At 37.6% G+C, this 22,168-nt stretch overlaps 2 protein-coding genes and 1 long non-coding RNA gene across 4 annotated transcripts in view; 2 read left to right on the forward strand and 1 right to left on the reverse strand.

Moving 5' to 3' along the window:
• LOC107593401 (uncharacterized) overlaps window positions 1-4,237 on the reverse strand; it is a 9,000-nt gene extending 4,763 nt beyond the window's left edge. For both annotated transcript variants that reach the window (XR_001610080.1, XR_001610081.1), the window contains exons 1-3: window positions 4,163-4,237; window positions 2,323-2,377; window positions 2,032-2,156 (exon numbers count right to left, since the gene is read on the reverse strand). This is a non-coding gene — a long non-coding RNA (uncharacterized lncRNA). The remainder of the gene's footprint in view (window positions 1-2,031; window positions 2,157-2,322; window positions 2,378-4,162) is intronic.
• A 4,058-nt stretch (window positions 4,238-8,295) lies between these two features.
• LOC107593423 (olfactory receptor 2AG1) lies at window positions 8,296-9,387 on the forward strand. Its single transcript, XM_016283144.1, has one exon. The coding sequence runs from the start codon at window positions 8,296-8,298 to the stop codon at window positions 9,385-9,387; it is 1,092 nt and encodes a 363-aa protein (XP_016138630.1).
• A 2,165-nt stretch (window positions 9,388-11,552) lies between these two features.
• LOC107593445 (phosphatidylinositol 4,5-bisphosphate 3-kinase catalytic subunit gamma isoform) lies at window positions 11,553-19,781 on the forward strand. The gene is made up of 11 exons (XM_016283172.1): window positions 11,553-11,623; window positions 12,755-14,691; window positions 14,798-14,863; window positions 15,004-15,229; window positions 15,312-15,406; window positions 16,974-17,120; window positions 17,219-17,309; window positions 17,569-17,699; window positions 17,846-17,957; window positions 18,298-18,455; window positions 19,064-19,781. The coding sequence occupies exons 2-11, from the start codon at window positions 12,760-12,762 to the stop codon at window positions 19,319-19,321; spliced, it is 3,216 nt and encodes a 1,071-aa protein (XP_016138658.1). The 5' UTR covers window positions 11,553-11,623; window positions 12,755-12,759; the 3' UTR covers window positions 19,322-19,781.
• Window positions 19,782-22,168: the final 2,387 nt, after the last annotated feature.

Consider the following 22,168-nt stretch of genomic DNA (forward strand, 5'->3'; position numbering starts at 1 on the left):
AAAGAGGTTGTTCCACATTATTAAGCAAGTCACAGTTCTCAGGCGATATGGTGAGGAAGAAAGATCTTTCTGAAGATGAAAAGTATGAAACAATGCAATGTTTTGCAAAAGGCATCAAACCAAATAATATTTTGCAAAAAGCAAATAGAGATTATTGAACTGTCAAAAGATATGTGAGTAACTTAGAGCACAGAAGATCTTGGTTAGATAAAGATTTATTAAGTAAAGTTTCTGTCAAACTATTGAACTGTATTGTAATGCCAGCTGTAAAAAAAAAAACACTGCTGAGCAGCAAACAGGTGTTTGAAGCTACTGGAGTCTCAAGATCCTCTCCATGCAGACTGGCAGTTGTGTGTAAAGCTGCGTTTCAGTCACTGCTAACCAAACCTCACAAAGAGAAACCTGCACAGTGTAGAAATCTTTTACAAATTGTTAAATCGTTTTTGGGACAAAAAATATTTGTTTTCTGAGCTCGGAGATTGTAGTGTATACTAGGGGTGCAAATGGTTCAAATTACTCATGGTTCGGTTTGTATCACGGTTTTAGAGTCATGGTTTTTAGTATGTCATTTGGTATGTGGTGTTTTAGGGAAAAAAGGACTATACTTTCAAATAAAGAAAATAAGAATACATAGTCTAACTACAAGCAACAGCACAAATAAATACAATAGAGCAAAGATACAAATAAACTAAAAAGTGCTTTTCAGGGGTTTTTTTTAGGTAGGGCTAACATTAGTTTTTAGGTACAGAAATTGAATAATGTAATCAAATGTAAAATAACATTGCATATTTGACTGTATAAATTAAAGATTAATCCTTATTAAAGTTACAAAAGCTGTTCAATCAAGAGCAGTGAGTGATTTCCTTGTCTTTTGTTGTTTGACTAACATTAAGAAAGTGCTGTCACTTTAAGACAATGCACAGATCAAGTAACATTACACTGATACTGTTCATTCAACCGACTCTGTCTGCTAGGAAACTCACCAAGACAGGCATTTTGACATAATATTTGAATTTGTCCATTCAAGCACAAGTCTTGAAAGAGAACTCAGTATTTGCGCAGAGCTCGGGTTTGGCACTTCTGATGAGTGCACACACAAATTTTCTCACAGCGCACATGAGTTCTCATTCGTGTCTTCTGGATCTTGAATGTTTAAACTGGCAAGGCTTAACTGAGTTTAGTTTAAATAGATTGCAACGTGTGCTGTTCAGGTCTCACCGGCGCATGCGCACTATCAACACCTGGGTGGTGATGGCATCAATACTAGTCGTATTCCAGCATATGGCACTCGCATTGAACAAAGTTTACAAAGAGTGACTGGTTTGTCCACGTTTCTTTTTAAATTTCTTTTGTTGTTGTAATCTATTGGGAAGCCAGAATGCGTATCCATCGACAGAAACATATATCAGCCGAATTCTGTCTGCTTTACGTATTATTTTTAACAAGCCATATTACAGATGCGTTGTCAAATTTTATCGCAATGCAAGTGCGTGCCGAACCGTGGGTGGAGAACGGTATGGTTAGTTTTTTTACTGAGAACAGTTACACCCGTAGTATACACTGTAAGTTTTTTTTTTTCTTGGGCCCTAATGACCTTTCCTCACACATTGTTGTACCTGCATGAATGGTCATGTGACCTGCGTTTTCGGTTGTGTAGTGTGGATGGAGAACGTTTCTGAAACGCAGTGTAGACGAGGATTGTTTTCATTTTAAAACGCCGCTTTAAAACGAAAATGCACTAGTGTAAACGTAGCCTTATTCACCCTCATGTTGTTCCAAACCTGTATTAGTTTCTTGATTCTGCTGAAGGTATTTTGAAGAATTTTCAAAATACTGACTTCCATAGTATGGAAAAAACTATATGGAATTCAATGGCTACTGTCAACTGTTTGGGTACCCACATTCTTCAGAATATCTATTATGTTCACGTTCACCACAATAAAGAAATTCATACAGGTTTAGGAGTGAACTGTCCCAGCTTATTGCATGTGAACCCTTATTTAAACATTTTTGGGTCACAACCCGTCTTACCATCTTCATCTACTACTTCAATGATAGCATCCAGCTCCTCTCTGGTTGGATTCTGACCCAGCATCCTCATAACTCCTTGGTGCTGATATCACCACCACCATCAGTGTCGAAAGCAGCCTTGAACTCTTTGATTTGAGATGACCAAAAAAAAAAGATTTGAAAACTTTGTGAAAAGCTCCATAATAAGATTTAATAAAAAATACATTAACAATTCACCACTTAAAGGAAAGCAATCTGAATCAAATGTTTTGAATGAGCAAAATCATGTAGAGATTGTAAAAGTTCACATACCAGCAATCATTTCCTCACTCAGGAAAGAGCGGGTGTCTATCTGGGCATCAGTGGGCTAATGAGAAAAAGAGATTGCAATATACTAAAAGCCTCATGGGGCATTCACAAATCAGACTGAACATTTTAAATGACTTTGTTCATTCGTTATTTGGAACTGGACGAGCTTCACAGGGGGTTCCTAGCCTTGGATTAAGCAAGGAAAATATATTTCCAGAAATATTAATGACAAAGAGCAGACAGGAACAACAATATGACAAGCTTTTCCTTTAAAAAAGTTCTGTCTGAGTTCAACTTTATAAAGTAAAAATATGTGGAAACTTCAGTGGCCTCAAAAAGTATTTGGTAATAATAAGTGTTATAATAAATGTTCATTAAAGGAGGTAGGTAAACACTAAAGGAGGTAGAGCTTTTTCGCATTTGGCTCCCAAACTCTGGAATAGCCTTCCCGATAACGTTCGGGATTCAGACACACTGTCTCTGTTTAAATCTAGATTAAAGACACATCTCTTTAGCCACACATTCACATAATGCATCTCATAATCTTGTACTGCAGTTATATTTGATCAAATGCACATTATTATTCTTTAGTTTGGGTTAAACAAATCAATTTTGCTTGGTTGGAACAGCAGCTACGCTAATTTTGTCTCTATTTGTTTCTCTGTTTTTGCCACTAGGATTTACACAAGCTTCAGTCTGGATCCAGAACACTTGAGAAGAGATGATGCCAACCCCTCAGAGGACCTCAGATGATGCCAACCCTGAAACAACTTACAGAACCGCCACATTTTGCTATAAGTTTGATTGCATCATATAATAATTGCTGTTAGTGTTCATCGTCTGTTTGATTACGTCTTTAATTGATTTTTCCGTACATGTCTGCCATACGTACATTAACTGACAGTTACCACTGATAAGCTACCACTAAATATTGTAGAAACTTAATCTGCTGTAAAGTTGCTTTGCAATGATTTGTATTGTGAAAAGCACTATACAAATAATTATTAAAAAAACACCATTAGTGTAAAAGTGTAAGATTATCACTGCAAAATACTTTCAAGGTAACCTCAAGGTTGACACTTAATACACTTAATAATCTAATTAATCAATTAATTTTATTAATGATCTCTTTTTTGCCTGTTCTTGCTTTGGTTTTGTGTAAAAATGCTATTTTATACCAACATGAATATACCCCTTCTAATAATATATCCGCTTCTAAAGTCAGAATCCTGTTGTTCACATGCACATTCTCAGGAGGAATCACAGAATGACACTGCAAATGTCAAAGGACCATGATAGTCTCAGCACTGTAATCAAACCCTATAAATTCCCTCTCTTTGATGATGTGGCTTACCACATGTATCCAGAGACCACGAACACTAACACTAGCATACGTGACAGGCAAAGAAAATTAGTCACTTGTCAATCACTAGAAAACACACTAAATACGTAACAGTAGTGATGATATAAATATTAATTGCACTGTAAACATATTTGCAAAACACAACAAGCCAAAATGACTCATGAAATTTAAGCCTTATATTCGTCCAGGCTCAATATTAACATATACAGTTCTACACTCAGAATGTGATTTATGTGTAGCATCTATGCAAACTGGTTTTATTCAAGTAAAATATTATTCAATATGACCAAATCAACTTAATGTCATTAAGTTAGAACAAGTAGAGGTTTAGACCAAGTAAACCTGCACATATCCACTTGTTCATTCTCTTCAAGATCTTCTAGAAAATTGTCCTGTCATAAGTATGAATCCATTCTGTGTGATCATACAAAGACTGACTAAAGCATCTCGTCCATATCTACTTATTTCCAGAAATCTTACCACATTGATAGCTCGTTATTGAGATAAAAGCGTATCTGAAAACAATAACAGTCTTCTGTCCAGCAGCCTTCCTCCTAAACGTATGTCTCCAGACTCCCCTAATAAGACCTCCTATTATTCTCACTATTCAAGAAAATGGCCAGGATTGGACAAGAAACTCTAGAGACTGAACGTGTCAACCAATGTCTGTTCAGCCTTAAAAAAGCCCCACCCTTCTTCTTCGTCCCTTTCTAATCCAGTGCCCCATATTTAGCTGAAGGAAGAACAAATGGTCTCAACGACATTTCCCTGCCAATAAATAAAAAAATAAGGAAAGCAATGCAAGGTTATTTAAGCAGTGGATAAATAGATTCCAGAAGCAGATGCTGGCTACAATCACTTCCACACACAAGGTTGGATCCCTTGTGACTGTGCTTCTCCACCTTATCTGTCAGTCTTACCATCTAGCAGTCAATTTGGCTGCGTATCCCTGTCTATACTGACCGGCTCACTTACATCTGCATCAGATCGAAACATATTAAGAAACAGTGAATCACAATATGATAATGAGGCTTCACAGTCAGTTGGTCATTGTATTACTCTGAAGGGGTTTATTATCCAGCTACACTCTCAAAAAAGATACAAAATATGTCCCTGGGGAGGTACCCTTTCATTTAGGTAGCAATCTGTACAATTTAGGTACTAATATAAAAATTTTACCTTTTGAAAAGGTACTGCCCCAGTGACATCTTTTGTACAATTATTTCTGATTGAGTACTCACCAAATAAACAAATATGTGTGGTGTTAAAAACTGGTTCCTAATGTTACTTGTAACTACATTAACTAAAGCTTAAAGCCTCTGAGCTAATTTTCACTACAAATGATAACTGAGACGCAAGGTGGTACAAGTTGCATTTGTATGAAACGGGAGTGTACTACATTTGATGAGGAATGAACATTGCGACTGTAAAAAAAAAAAAAAGTTCTGTGAAGTATGAATCACTGCGTCTGAATATGCCTATTTTCCTACTAGAAGATGAAAAACAGCATGTGACATGGGTGGAGTTCATAGAGTTTATATTATTTAGTCCATGGATGACCAACTACTTCCACAGAGATTCTGAAGTTTGCTATTAAAATTTTGTATAAGTCTGGATTTTATTCATATTACACACATTCATATAAACCACAAGGGTTGCAAAGTTTGTTCCTAATAAAATGTAGTAGGCCTTCATATTCAGACAGCATACAATTTCAGAAACACTTCATTTGTGTAGTTTGAATGAAATCTATCAACCATTATGGCTCTACCACTGGAGAAAGCTTAATAGTTAACTTCAGTCTTAAAAATAAAAATTCTTTAGTGGCATCAATGGTTCCATGAAGAACCTTTAACATCCATGAAACCTTTCCATTGCATAAAAAGTTCTTTAGATTAATAAAATGTTCTTTTCAAAAAGTTCCTTTAAGAACTGTTCGTCATCATTACCATTCCATGCCTTATCCAGTTTCTCCCAATAATCCTCAGACTGCTAGAGTTTCGTAGGCTTTGCAAATATATCTACTCAAAAGAAGAGTCTTCGTAGATAGTGTTGATCCACATGCTTAACACACCCACACCCATCACTTACAAACACTTGTAACTCAACTTGTAATACAGTAAAATCGAAGTCATGATGTGTAAAGATGTCATAGCCAAATGTAGACTTGTGTCATGGTCTCAATTAAAGGCACAACCCTGTGTCCGAAACAATGCTGCCTTGCTTTTGGATATCAGACAAAATTTCATACAGTATCTACTGATGGGAGAGATATCTAGTAAAGCAACTGAATCTAACACCCATGTACACAGTATGAGAGTTGAAAATGATTAATTAAAATTGTTCTATACATCTTTAACAGTTCTTCTAATCCAGCAGCAATGCCTGTGGCAAGAAAAGTAATGAAACCCAACTTCCTTTCCAGTGAAAGCCCAGAAAAGTAATGAAACCCAACTTCCTTTCCAGTGAAAGCCCACTTATTCTCCTTATTATGGTCTGGATGTGATGAAGGCGGTCTATTATCTTATGAGCATGCAGTTTTCTCCTTATTATCTATATTATTATCAGAATTTGACATGTTGAATTCCCCCACAAACAAATCATTAATTAATTAAAATAAAACAGACAAACAAACATATTCCGTCAGTCTCTCAACCTGTTAATCTCACTAACCTCTATAAGTAAAAAAGTTTCCATATACTTATGAGGATGACTTTGAGCATCAGAATAGCTGTTTACTCATTACGGATAGATTTACTTAAATGAACAAATCACACAGGGCAGAGTGAGTGTCCTGTCATCACTGATTCTAATCCAGCCCCCATCCAGTCCATAAGGCAGAGTGTACTGGTGGGGCTGCTGCACATAGGTAACCTCTGGGGACTCAGTTAACAAGCATTTATTCTTCATGAGTGCCTAATGTCACCCTTAAAGACTTAAAAGACGTTTAAGCTGAGGTAATTGACAGCAGCAACTGTCAACCTCTAGTTCCAGCCACTCTGCCAAACACTCCTCCTTTTTTCTTCGCTCTATTCTTGGACATTCTTAAGCACAGCAGCTGAATCTTGGAGAACAACTAGATGTGTTGCAAGCTAAATAAGGAGAGAGCAGTGAACGCCCCTGCTCTTGTCCTCTCCTTAAAACCCTGTTTTCTATCAAGAGTGTTCATTGATTCTACAATAATTGCACCACTGAATGCAATACAAGCCAGTCGATAGATGTTTGATCAATATCCTTTGAACAACATGATTTGGTTTATCAGTTGACTACACCAGTGTGATAAATCAATGTTGCTTGTAAACCTTGGCTTTTCCCCTTGTTTTCTGTACATGAAGAAAACCATTCTAAACAGGTTTGGGGGTTGTTCATCTACTCCTGTCAATCACAACGCAAGGGTATATGAACAATGCTTACCTCCAGCTGTGACAACTCTTCCGGCATCCTTTCACCACCATGAGTTCACTCTATTTTAAATCACTTCTATTAACATTTTGATCTTCTTTCATTATCGTGTTTCTATTATTGACAAGAGAAGACGAAATCAAATACGAAGACAATAAATGCCATATAGGCTATTTACATACAGAGTTTTTATTTTTTTTATTTTACTATGTTAATTGTGTTTTATTTTAATAGTCTGCACGTTGGATAGACGTTGTGCTTGAATAAATTTAACTGTAGCATTTTAACTCTTAACCGAGATTTTGTTGATATAGCATGCAGCATCAAGCACAGAAAACGTCTCATGTGAATAAATTATTACAAACGTCATACAAATTAAATCGAATAACATTATCGAATAACAGACATCAATTATATACCATTTGTGGGATCTTTGAACTGATATGACTTGATGTATTAAGTTAACAAAACAGTTGCAAATCACATTTTATGGCAATTCTGACTGAATGTCAACTCCATGATACACGAAAATCACCACAAAAGTTTACACTTCTGTTGTGATTGGAGTGACTTGAACTGGTGAATATAATAAGTGTACTTTTGTATTTATTATAAACCCGTTTTTTTTGACAAATATGAACATATACTTTAATTGCACCCATAATCAATCAATCAATCAATAAAAAAAGTTCATTAAGTTGGTTAAATAGAGTATTCAAAAAATGTCAACAATTGAATCAAATGATTAATCTATTTCAAATCAAATGATAGATTATTCTAATTGCATATTGGATTAATATTAAACATTTAAACAAATTTATAGTTGTTTGTAGATGGATTAGCTATTAATTTGACATTTTTGTCCATTACAATGAATAACATCAAGAAACATTAAAATATTTTCTTTATTTTACTTTATTTTTAGGGCAGAAAGCAAAAAAATCCTTGATTATTAGATTACAACCTAATAGCCTACTCCTCTGCGGATTTAACAATTTAACAGTCTTAACGGACAATCGACTCTTTCAACTGGTTATTTTTACGAGAGGTATGCCTCTTTGAGTGACTTTAAGCCCCACCTTCATTCAAGTCACTCACCTGTCTGCATCTTTTCTGAAGACACATCGCGTGCAGGCGCAACAAATGCGAACATCAGTCACCGCGTTGCCAAACTCCCAAAGCTGTCATAAAAGTGCACGTCCTCGCCCAAAATGCGTTTCAAACGTGCTTTACCATGTGCCATTCTATGGACTGCAGTCTACGCGTGTCTGAGTCCAAGCCAGGATGCCAACATCACTTCAGACGCCCTCCAGCTGTTGGACCAGGGACGCTGCCTCTTCAGATCCATCCTGCCGTCAGATACAGCTGTGCAGGTACTGGTGTGTGTCTTTGCTTTGATGACCATCATCTCACTTATCGTCAACGGCTGCACTCTGTTCAGTCTTGGGAGATCAGAAGACCTATCCTGGGAGCCACGCTTTGCCCTGCTGAAGAACCTCATAGTAAGTGACGTCCTACTCATTGTAACCCAAGGTCCAACAGTGGCACACTGTCTGCTGCAGAAGACCACGCTGTCATATGGAGCTTGGTGCCTCACTCAGTTCTTTATTAACACGGTTTGTGTTTTCTGCACTGTGCTTACTATCACCTGCATGGCTTTTGAGCGCTACCTATATGTGTGCCAGGCCATCTACTACATTAGTATACTAACCACCAAGCGCCTCTACCTCATAGTCAGTCTCACATGGCTTATTTCAATATGCTTATCGGCAGTGATCACAGGTTTGCTCAGTTTAGGGCACAAGAGCTCATTGGTGGGGAAACCCATTACGGGACTCCTTTGTGAGCCGGACACCTTAGAGGCCCACCTTGGCTTTCCACGAGGCTCTGCAGTGTTTCGAAAAGTAGTTGGACTTTTGGTGACACTGCTTTGCATCTTTTCCTACTCCTTCTCGTACCTGCGCATGTATCAGGAGGCACGCAATGCCATTCAGCCTTTCCAGCAGGTCAACAAGAGGGCACGCAAAACGGTGATATTCTACTGCTCCATGCTGCTGCTTCAGTTGCTCCCCATCTTTCTGAAGATAGTCTCTGATGCTCTGTGGGAACTGGAGGGCAACATTGCAATGATCCGTTCGCTGGATTACCCTGGAGACTGGATGTCGGCAGGAACCCTACACATCATGCTGCTGGTGATGCTTCAGGTGCCTCCTTGCATTAATCCACTCATCTACGGTTTGCGCAACAGAGAGGTGAGGGAAGCTCTGCCCAGGCTGCTGTGCTGGAGAAGAAACAACCGGTAAGCGAGACCAGGGTTAAAGCCAGGAAGTCGCATCTTCTATTTGAGATGGTTCAGGATATTTTCAGAAATGCTTGTTAACTGAGCCCTCAGAGGTTAGCATTCCTGGCAGAAGTGGAAATAGGATAGATGAGTGTGTAATGTGTAAGTCTGGATCGCATGGTTTATTGTAAGATTAATATGACCCACAATATAAAACTTTAATGAAAGATATTTTGAATGCAAAACAGTAAATCTGACTCAAATGTAATGTGCCTTTTGTTCGCATAAAACATGCATCTCCTCATGACGTTTCTATGTTAATATAATTAGATTACACTTAACATTAATTTGTTTAGTTTACGCATCATGAATTAATAGCATTTATTAATGTAGGTTTGTGTAAGTTTATAAATAAACTATTGTTCATTGTTAATTCCGATTTGTTCATAATTTAATTGATTAAATTATTTTTTTAAAGTTGACATTTTAAAACATTGTTAAGAGATAATTAGCATTAACCAACAATAAAAATGTTGTAAAAGTTAGGCCTATTGTAAAGTATAATCTATATTTATATATTTTAAATATATGATTGATTGTGTACTATTAACCAACTATATTATTTAGTCTATTTTTGACAAGAAAGGAAGTAAAACACTCAAAGTCTGTGAATTTCATAGATGGTCCCACTGATGCTCATGTACTCAATGCATTGTTTAAAGTACATATCTGACAGCTTGTATATAACCATGACAACATATACATATGCCTAAAGCTGTGAAATATAATTGTGTTAATAATTACCTACCAAGAATGCAGATGTACTGGAAGAAGGCATATATGCAGAATATATATCAGAAATGAGTGAAGGTGAAATACGTGTCTATATGTCAGTATAAAATATCAGGGTTTAATTGCAGAGACTAATACAGTGGCTTCATAAATTAAAAATTGTGAGGGAAAAAAATTGAGATGTAAATGTGAACAGATGAAGGAGAGAATCATGTTTTGTTACATGTTATATATTTATGTGTATTTATTTGATTGTTCATTTATTGTGACAAAAATGAATTTTCATCATGTTGCCATCTATGTAAGATGCTCATTTATGCATTATGAAGGCACTGTTGATTCTTTCCACTCTCTTTGGTTTTGTTGAAATTCGTGTAGAAATTTACAAATTTTTGCTAAATTTAATGTGCAAAGTAATAAGTATATGTGAGATGTAATGATATAATTATTTGGTGCAAAATAATAAAAATACTCTGTTAAACTTTATATCTCTAGACTGTCTCCATTGATATGTCTGATACCTGCAGTTCCTGTGCTTAGTAATCTGCTGGAAGTGGCAAATCCATTAACTGGACTCGAATGACTGTTACTTCCGCATTACGGAAAAAAACCTGAGAAGAGCACGTAGCAAGACCACATAGCAAGACACTAACAAAAACAACACCTTAGCAACAGCACAGCTTCACACTTCAAGCACCACTCACATTTTCTTCCAAACATCTATTTTTAATTTGACCAAATGGGCCATTTTATTATAATCATTATCATTTACTGCATCGACAGTGATTAAAAAGGTTGGTGTTGCTGCATGTACTACAACATGTTACATTACTGCAGCATTTGACACTTTTTGAAACGTGCATCTGCATCTGGAATCTGATCAGGCTAAACAAGTGATGGGAAAATGGCAATAATTCAAATAAGGATGAAATGTTTCTTTTAAAGTCCATTTTCATTCTGGCAAAATGTGTGAAAACCAAAGTGGCAAAACCAACAGGTCCTGCTTAACAACTATAGGCTACTATAGATAGTTATTGGTGAGCTCCCTCTAGTGATTAAAGAGAGTAACATTTTACCTTAGCATTTTAAAGTTATTGTTCAGTTCAAGTTCTCCATATATAAAGCCTCTTTTAATTATAAGATGAACATTTAAACTAATATGAATGTTGTGGTTTAAAAACAGAGAGATGGCAATAAGATAATAGAAAATAACTATTTAAAACAATTAAACAAAACAATTTGGGCATGGAAAATCCATTCTGAATTAAATGAAACCAACAAAAGAAATAAGCATGAAGTGATCAAAGCGTTCTTCCTCACAGGTGCAGAAAGACAAAGGAATGAGGAAGTGATGAGTTGTTGTGCAATCAGTCACTTCACATTAATGCATTACAGGGAAATTGAACTGTAGCTCACACACAAGCCACAGAAACTGACCTGAAACCAAAGACACACATGTTGTATAGGTGAGTGCAATTTTCTGATTCATTATAATCATACAACATAAGTTGACATTCAGTTGGTATTGTAATTGTTGTAAAACAAACAACTTTTTGGGAGGAATATACAATATAGTACTTACAGTCTGTAGTCTTTAGCACCAGCAAGGCTTAAGAATGATACATTCTTCTTGAGTGGCTGGCAGAACCAGTTTGTGTGTTGCAAAAACCTTTGTAGCCATCTACCTCAAACTAAAAACCGTATTTATTTGAAGACAGGTGCAACTGGTATATTCTTTTTTTTATTTTTATTTTTTCTTTAAATGAGGCAAGAATGATACCAATGTAAAAATGAAAATGCATTTTTAATTACACATTGCAGTGTTAGGTTTAGCCACCCCGTGTATCTTCTAAACTCACCATTTTTGTTATATGATATTTTTTATTTATTTATTTATTTTTTGTTGTGTTTTTTGTTTTGCATGTCAGTTACATACATTGTCCAGTGGGTTTTGTGTCAAAACAAATGTACCCAGACACATGCACACACAAAATATACAGTACATGTTGGCAATTTACCGACATATAAAATCACTAGCACTGTGAAAATAAACTTTTAAGAAAAATTATCCAGGATTTTTAGAACTAAAGAAATTTTTTTTTTTTCACAAACAGGAAATTAAAGGAGGAAGCAACATTCATATCTATCAGCAAAGGGTGGAATGTAAAATAGTCTCACCAAGACAATAACTTCACCTTGGTTTTATTTTATTTTTCATATGAAAATATGCAGAAATAGGTCACATTACATATTACAGGAGTCACTCTCTTTGAATTCCATATGTTTTGTCCCTTGAACTATGCTCTATATTCAAGCAACTGCATAGCAACATGCTAAAACTTAACACCTGTCCTGGCAATCAGTCAAAGCACCTTAGCATCACAATAGGAGTTTAGCAAGTGCAGGCACCACTCCAATTATGAATAAAAATGTACCTCAATCATGGCCCAACTTATCCCTCACCCCAACTAGGATGCAAGTTGAAATAATTAATTTCTGTACCACAAACAGCACAAATCACTGCCTCTTTTGAAAAGACCCTAATCTTACAACTTCACTAAAATAGTTAAATGTGCTCATGTTAACTTCCATTCCAGCATCCATGGAGAACAAATGGGATGCACACCAGCAACAGGAACCTTGCTCAGATAACAACCTTGTATTTATTTGCAAGTTACCAGTCAGGGAAGGTATCCAGTTACTGGACAGCCAGGAGCCCGTTCAGATCAAGCTCCCAGCGCAATGCAGCGTCCACCAGCTTCGTGTGCGTCTGTGTATGGTAGCACAGGAGAATAATAGACTTTCAGAGCCATTTGCACTTCTGGACCCAGAACGATACAGTCTGTTGTACCACAAGGAGGAGGAGTGGTATGAAATTTATGACGACTATCAGGTATTGAAAACTCTGGATGCACCCTGGTTTAAGGGTGTTGATGGTCTTCAGACTGTCTGTGTCACTGTGCTGGCTCAGAAAACCACCTCTAAGGAGAGAATTCACTTCCAGGGCATTCTGAACGAGCTAACCGGCTATGATTTGGACTCCTCAGACACTAATCGTTTAAGTGAGCTAGGCTATACCCGAAGAAAGTTTGCCACACCAAGAAGGGAAGAACTGAAAAAGCGGGATCCAATAGCTTATGCCACTGAACCGTGGATAACTTCCACAGTGCTTCCAAATGACCAGCAAGGTTACCTTCATTCAAAACTCTCAGTGACTCTTTATTATAATAGTTCAGTCCTTTCCATTAAAGCTGACGTGACACATACCACCAGTGATCTCCTCAAAATCTTCTGGGAATCATTGCCAAAGGAGGACCTGTCATTCGAAGGATGGTCGGTTGATTATGTGCTCAAGGTATGTGGCAGGGAGGAATTCTTGAGTGAAGACTTCCAGCTTTCTGACTATCTGTGGGTCAGACACTGCCTTGAAAACATGCTGGAGCTTCATCTCTCAGTGGTTGCCGTCTCATCCCTTCCAGATAACACAGTAGGTAGAGAGTACTGGCCACTGGTGGACAGTCTCACTGGTCTCTCAAGCTCCCACAAGGAGCTTTCCATTAAAGAGAAGAAAGTAGAGGACATTGTGATGATTTCCCTCTGGGACTGTGAGAGAAAGTTCAGGGTTAAACTCCTAGGGTTTGATATCCCAGAACTCCCAAGTAAGGTACCACCACTTGTCCAAGTGGAAGCCACCATAATCTACGGTAGAAAGACTGTGTCGTCGGTTTGTTCGACTTCAAAAGAGTTTACAGATGAAGTGCTGTGGAACACCTGGCTGGAATTTGACATTCTGATCAGGGATATCCCTCACGGAGCTAAATTAGGCCTCACAATTAATGCCAGTACTGTTGAAGGCATGTCAACCAAGGACACAAAGTCGAACTCCTCTAAAGCGTCAGATTACCAGAAAGGAAAAGGGCAAGTATTATACTTTGTAAACCTCCAGCTGATTGACCACAGATCCCTTCTTAGCCAAGGTCCACACACTCTGCACATGTGGACTTTCCCAGAATGGGATGAGGAGGCATTCACTTTCGAAGCAGAAAAACTGTCTACAGCCACAAACCCTGATGTAGCCAAAGCAATGGCAATTACCTTTATGCTGGATCGCTACAGCTTTCCCATTGTCCTGCCACATGCCAAAAGCTCTTCTGGTAGTGGTACATCTCCTATTTCTGATTCTTCTTCACTGGACCTTACTGGAGAATCCAGACTCTCCTCACCATCCAGTGAGGCTTCTCCAACAACACCTTTCACAAGGACAGATTGCCTCAGAAGGTTTAAAGAAGAAAGTGTCCACTATGCCTCAAATTTACCACATTTTCTTCGCACGATCGACTGGATGATGCCAACTGCGGTCCAGGATGTCCATTGGCTATTGAGTCACTGGGGACCAGAGGATATAGAGCTGTCTGTGGCCCTTGAGCTTCTGAGTGTGGATTTTGCAGATCTGAAGGTCAGAAGATTGGCAGTTCAAAGATTAGAGATCCTATCCAATGATGAAGTACTTAAGTACCTGCTGCAGCTGGTTCAGGTAAAGAATTATACAAGTGTATTGGCCTGTACAGTAATGCTAGTTTTGGAACTCACAGTTGGAGAATTGAGAAGCAAAACCTAATAAGGCATGTCATTTTCTGTAGACCCTTAAAGTCGAACCATATCATGATAACTGTTTGGCAAGATTCCTTCTCAAAAGAGCACTACGGGTGAGTCATGTTTGCAGCTGTGCATACTTCATTAGAGAATGATTTTCATCTCTATCATTTTCACCAAAAATTACTAACACCATTTCACCTGTCAGAAGATAAAGATTAACTATGTACTGTTGCCATTTCCTGGAACACAGAGCAAGCGGATCGGACACTTCTTTTTCTGGTATTTGCGGAGTGAGGTGGCAGGTTGCCCATTTTTTCGCCAGCGTATGGCGGTCATACTGGAGGCATATCTTTTGGGCTGTGGAGAGGCAATGCTGACTGAATTCCAGAGTCAAGTACAAGTCGTCACTTGCCTGCACGACGTGGCTCTAACAGTGAAGGTGCTCTACCCTGATAGAACAGATCTTCCATCAACAGGTAAAGTTCAAACAACTGTGCCCTCAGTATTATGTGTTATATGCAGAACATACATCTACATTATCATGTATGTGTGTGTCAGCTCCTCAGAAGCTGCAGGAGTTATTGGAAGAATGCAATTTACCCTCTGACTTCCAGGTGCCTTTTGATCCCCGTGTCAGAGCAGGAAGTATCATAGTGAGTTGATATATTTATCTGTAGGGATTGTTTCCAGTGTATGCTTGAATGTTATAAGATTTTTTATATAGAAAACTTCAGAAGCATCTCTATGTTGTGGGTTTGATTTACTCCCAACCCAAAGGAAACTTGTTCCCAACCTGAATTGTTTGTAATCCTTTATAAACTAATCTGAACTAAAAATAACTTTAAAAAAGGTCATTAATGCAGAGTCCACACTAAAATGAAAATTCTGTTTTTATTTATTCACCCTCATTCATTCTTTTGAAAAATAGCTTTTTGGACCTGAATGTTTTTAACTGAATTAAAACATGCTTCAGAATATCTGCTTTTATATTTGGCAGAAAGACAGTCATACAACACAGTTTAGAACGACACTGCAACGTTGCTTTTTGGACCTTATTGACCTTTATTGTTTAATTAAAACATGCTTCAGAATATCTGCTTTTATATTTGGCAGAAAGACAGTCATACAACACAGTTTAGAACGACACTGCAACGTTTTCATTTTTGGTTGAACTATTACTTTAAAGGGGTCATATGATGCAATTTCAAGTTTTCCTTTCTCTTTGGAGTGTTACAAGCTGATTGTGCATAGATAAGATCCCTGAAGTTGCAAAGACTAAAGTCTCAAAACCAGAGAGATATTCTTTATCAAAGTTAAGACTCTGCCACGCCCCTCTAAAACGGCTCGTTCTAACACGCCCCCACATATCTACCTCCCTATGTGGAAATATTAGCATAATGCCACCCAAATGTTCACACAACGAAAGAAGGCATGGTTTCAGTAACCGCAGTTAGTGTTGAAGCAGCCATGTCAGGGAGACGCTGTGTGTTTCTAGGCGAAAGCAAAAGCACTTTATTTGGCCTTCCGAAAGTAGATGCATTTAGGAATCTTTAAGATTATTTACAACAGAACAGCAATGCATTTTATAGACGACCGTTTCGTGAACCTAGGAGAGGAGGTAATTCTAACTTTGCTATGACAAGCTGGCGCTTCTGAATCAGCTACAGTTTTGTTATTAGTTTAAGTATTTGCTATTGACTGTTCAAATGCGGAGTTTTGCGCATCATGTGTGTGTGTGAGTGCGTGCGCGCGTGTGTGTGAGAGAGAGAGAGACAGGGTCACATCACAGTGGAGTCAGCTGTCTTAACTTTGGCTTGTGTACTGCAAACACATACCAGCTTCATCACTGTGTCTGTCACGCGACTCTGTTCCCCTTTCGGGCTCTGTCTTTACATTTATTTTGAAAGATGAAGCTCGCGATTATGGTAAGGGACGTTACATTTCCGACGAGTGCTTGCGGTGTTCGGCCAATCACAATGCACTGGGTCAGCTGGCCAATCAGAGCAGACTGCGCTTGTCGGAAGGAGGGACTTTGTAGAAAACGAAGCGTTTGAGAGAGGCGGGGCATAGAGGACCTACAATAATGTACAGTATTTGAAAAATAATGTGTTTTTTGAACATTAAAGCATGTCAACATATTCTGTTACACCAAATACACAAAATAATGATCTTTAAAAAAGCATCATATGACCCCTTTAACTCAAACTGTTTTTCATACAGCTGAAAGACTGTAAAGTGATGGCCTCTAAGAAAAAGCCACTCTGGCTTGAGTTCTCCTGCGTACAGTCAGAAGCTCCAGCCTCTCCTCCTGTCGGCATCATCTTTAAGCATGGAGATGACCTCCGACAGGACATGCTTATCATCCAGGTAAATAAGCAAGTACTAAAAACAATTGACTGATTTTCACCAGTAAGTAGAAGCCAAATTAAGAAATTAAAGGGTTTTTTAAATGTTGTTTTTTTCAGACGCTAATGGTCATGGACTCAATTTGGAAAGAAATAGGTTTAGACTTGAACCTGGTGCCCTATGGCTGCATTTCAACAGGACATAACATAGGTAATGATCAGTCTCTCTCTTGTTCTTATAATAGAAGTACAATACCACAGTGAGAGCACTTAAAATATTCAACAAACACTGACAGAAAAGCAAAAATATATTTTAAAATAATAATAATTATGGCACAGCACTCTTGGACACTTGATTCTGATTGGCTGCAGAATTCTGTGGTACAAAAAAACGTCTAATGACCAACAAACAGATTAACTACCTGTTGTCTCTAACTTAATATTCAGCTGTATATCTGTCTTTGACGCAGGAATGATTGAGATTGTGCGGAATGCGATCACTATTGCCTCAGTTCAGAGGAGTCAGGGAGGTGTGGCGGGAGCTTTCAAAAACAATGCCTTATATGACTGGCTTCAGAGGAAGTGCCCATTCCAGGAAAAAGTAAGCATATATACTGTACTAATACTATGTCATGTGAGCTGCCTTCTGTTATTCTACCAGATCTGTTTTCTGTAGTGTCTCTACAGTCTGACAAGCAGATATTCGATCGTTCTCTTCCTTTTGTCTTGAACTTTGGCACTATACAGCACTTTCAATCTATGGAGAAGTTTGTGAACTCGTGTGCCGGTTACTGTGTGGCTACATACGTGCTGGGTATCGGTGACCGCCACAATGACAACATTATGATCACTGAACAAGGTAAAAGAACAAGTTAGCTTTTGTCATGAGCCTCTGATAAGACAAAAGAAAAAAAATCACATCATCATGTGAATTATTGAATTTGCAAAACCAGCAAACCATGTAGATGAACATATTACAAATAAATGATCCATTTCAACTTCAGTCATGATCTTGTTACATCTAATTACTAAAATATGATTAATGTCACATATTTGATCTCTACCATCCATACAAAACGTTCAGAGTTTTATGGGTAGATTTTTAGAGAGGGTTCAATAACACAGAACATGCATTGAGTAGATGTATTGAGTAGATCCACTTGCAATTAAACTAATGTTAAATTCTCTATTCTTCTCAGGGAACTTGTTCCACATTGATTTTGGGCACATCTTGGGCAACACTAAGAGCTTCCTGGGGGTGAACAGAGAAAGGGTGCCCTTTGTCCTCACCCCTGACTTCCTTTACGTTATGGGCAGGGTGAAAGGCCGTCCCAGCCTCTACTTCCAGAGATTTAGGGTAGGTTCTGTTGCACGGTTTCTTTTTGAATTTTTTTCAGTGTTACAGGGCCTTGCAACCAGTGCTGTTATTGTTAACTAAAATGATATTTAAAACTATTCAAATCTGTTACCGGAAATTAAAATGAAGCTGAAATAAAATATTATAATAAAAACTTAAACTTAAAAATGAGAAGGGTTGCCTCTACAACTAAGACAAATAAGTTGAAGTAATAAAATGACCAATACTGAAATAAAAATCAACTTAAAGCTTTATAGAAATATATATAAAACAAAAAAAATAGAAATGACACAAAAAAAGCACATGAAATTACTAAAACCTAAATTAAAATGACAACTGAAAATATTAAATTAAAATATAATTCAAAATATTAAAAAATACTACATTAGTTAATAAATAATACTAAAATAATACATGCAACTAACACAAAATTTGAGAAGCGTTTGTTTCTCCTGTCAGCCCATTTTATTATGCTTTTAGAAGTTTACCCTCATCTGGATTCATGATAGAGTAACTAATAAAAAAGAAAACAAATCTGAATGCTTAATCATGCAGTCAAAGTAATGCTACAGCCATACTCTGAACTCCAGTATCTGTTCTTTCTTTAGGACACCTGTATCAATGCCTACCTGTCCCTCCGGGCTCAGTCTCGCCTTCTTGTCACGCTCTTCTCTCTAATGCTACTCACGGGAATCCCTGAGCTCAGCATGTCACAGGATATGCTCTACCTGCGAACTGCACTGCAGCAGGATCAGGGGGAGGAAGAAGCTCGGAATCACTTCCTGCAGCAGATTGCCCTATGCGAGCAGAAAGGTTGGACTGTTCAGGCAAACTGGTGGTTTCACATGATGGCGGGCATTAAATAGAAAACATATGGAATCTATGTACCTTTTTGACAATTACTGTAGCAAAGGGAATGTCTGTTCATGCTACAATTCCTAGACGTCAAAAAGTTTGAGAACCAAACAGTTTGAAGATCATCATTTACTCACCCTTATATCATTCCTAACTTGACATTCTGATTTCCTTTGCTAAGTAGAATACAAAAGGAGATGTTTGTCAGAATATTCATGCTGCTCTATGCAACAAAAGTGACCAGGGGCTGACAAAAAGCCTAAAATCCTAAAAGGACCAAAAAGCAGCATTAAAGTACCACAGAAGCGGTCCATTTTAAGTCTTCTGAAGCCATACAATATCTTTATGTAAATAATAAACAAAAACTAAATTATTGCTTACTGATTTTTTCTTCTTCTCTGTAAACCTCAAATCTCATTTATGCCTTTTAAACGTGCAAATTCAAATTTTGAATTTTAAATTTTGGCTGAACTATCCCCTTAAATGTTATTTTATCTTACAAATTACATGGAGAATGTTTTGTGTTTATTATAAACAATAAAGTTTTGTTTGCTACTTCACGTTTCTATTTTTTTCCATTAAACAATCACAGAGTCCGAGTCACAATTCACAGAATGAATTCATTTTTAATTTTAATTTAATTGAATTAAGACTCTCAACCATTAGAAAGACCATCAGTGTGTCATGACAGTACTGTAAGTAAATAAGGATGACACACCAGGAAATCACATGCTCTCATATGAGTACCATCCTGCTATTTACAGTTGTTGCCTTTAGAGGGCACCCTGGCCCACATTCACCTCACATGCACTGGGTCATGAGACAACGGACCTAAAAACACGTTGCTTGTTAACAATAGACTCTGAGATAAAATTGTTTCAGTTCTTGTTAATAGTATTAAAAGTACAACATAAAAATGTAAACTTCCCCCGCAAAGGCCATGTTGTTGGGTTGTCGTGGCTGTTGGTGAGGGTATGGAGAGAAGGGAGGGGTGTTTGGTGGGTGTAGGGGTGTTTTCAAAGCCAGCAGTTTGGGGGGCATGGGCGGGGGGCTGTCAAGTCTGTCTGAGAGACTGTTTCCAGACAGACAAGCCTCCATGCTTATAGCTTCTCATCTCTCATCCACTGCATCCTCACAACATGCTGTTCTTCCTTCAGTCTTTTCCTTTGTTCATCAATGTTGAGGTATTTTTCATTATTTTTACGTTTCTCATTTTAATCAAGTTTTGTCTTTAAAACAGCTCAGCATTCATTTACTTCACTCTTCCTCGATTCCTCTTTCTTACGCACTCACACACAAACACACACACGCCAAGACGGCATCACTGTGTTTCTGACAAGGATGAGCACATGGTCGTCCCACACACTGGTATCTTTTCTTGGGACTGACCGTTCTTCACTATAAGAGCTCTTCAAGAATTTTGAATCTCTGTTACTGCACTTTATCAAAAGGTAAGACTATTCACAATAGATTGAATGTTGATGAATATATATGCAACAATTATATATTACTTATAAGTTTCTACGTTTTTTTCATTTTTTGGTCTTCAGATACATTGACTTTCAGCCGCTGATTCAAAGTCTTCCCTCAGACAAGATGAGTGTTACATAGACAAAAAAGGTATTCATTCTATCATTTACTATTTATATATAATACATAATTAGAATAATAATATTAAAAAATATTATAAATATGTTACATAAAATATGGTTGTCAAGAACTGAGGCTAATAATTCTAGGTATATTATCTGTATTTTCTAGGTATATATATTTTGCTATAAATGTATTTTTGCTTTACACTTGATTCCCTATAGGTCTTTTGGTTCAATTACAGTGAACCATGTTCAGAATTACAGTATAGCACTGCTTTACACTATATCCTCTACGTAACACCCTGCTTTTAAACCCACATGGATTTGTGGTCATATTCCATCGCCATGTGCTCTCCTTGAGGTCACACCCTCAAAGAAAAAAATAAAAATAAAATAAAAAGCCATATCTGATTCAACCTGCTTTCTATAATCGAGAAGCTCCAGTAATTACTTATAAGGGTGTGTCAGTGGGCAAGTCAATTCATATCTGTTTGAGTCCAGGTTACTGAGTGCATGTGGAAGACAGAGTCAAGCAGCAATGGTTTCCAGTGCAGAAAAGAGCACTGACCTAGTTCACGCCAGACAGAACAGCCAGACATGCCCCCAATTTCCCCACATTATTAAAAAAAGTTAGAATGAGGATTTTTCTAATTACTGTCAAATCAATGCAAAGTCAGTAACACAACAAATGACTAAAAAAAACATTTTGTAATGCATTGTGAGGTAATAGTGTATATATAGTTTCATTAGTGTGTTCTGTAACACTACTGAAAGATTCTGACTAAAGAAAATGCTAATCATCAAGGTGACTTCAGAAAATGACTTTAAAGGGGTCATTGGATGCTACATGAACTTTTACAAGTTGTTTGAACTGAAATGTGTGTTGGCAGTGTGGGTACACAACCACCCTATAATGATAAATATCCACCCAGTGTTTTTTTTTTTATCTACTAAAATTTTTACCCCTTTCTCAAATCGAGCCGATCTCAGATGCCTGTCTGTGTGACATCACAAAAACAGGCCCCTCCCACGATAGTTTGATTGACAGTAGCGTTTCAGCACAGACTGGACTGGTGTCTGACCTTAGACCCGCCCTGAGTGAGCTGTCATCAGTCTGCCATTGTTTCACCACCGGAGCAGATGTAGACAAGAATGACTCCTAAGCAATTGAGGTGTTCTGTTGGTGGATGTACAGTAATAATGAACATAGCAGTAGCAGTCATCATTTACTCCCGACATCTGAGTCCCCCCCCCCCCCACCAAAAC

Source organism: Sinocyclocheilus grahami, unplaced genomic scaffold (genome assembly GCF_001515645.1).
Source record: "Sinocyclocheilus grahami isolate Dianchi unplaced genomic scaffold, SAMN03320097.WGS_v1.1 scaffold170.1, whole genome shotgun sequence".
NCBI lineage: Eukaryota > Metazoa > Chordata > Actinopteri > Cypriniformes > Cyprinidae > Sinocyclocheilus > Sinocyclocheilus grahami.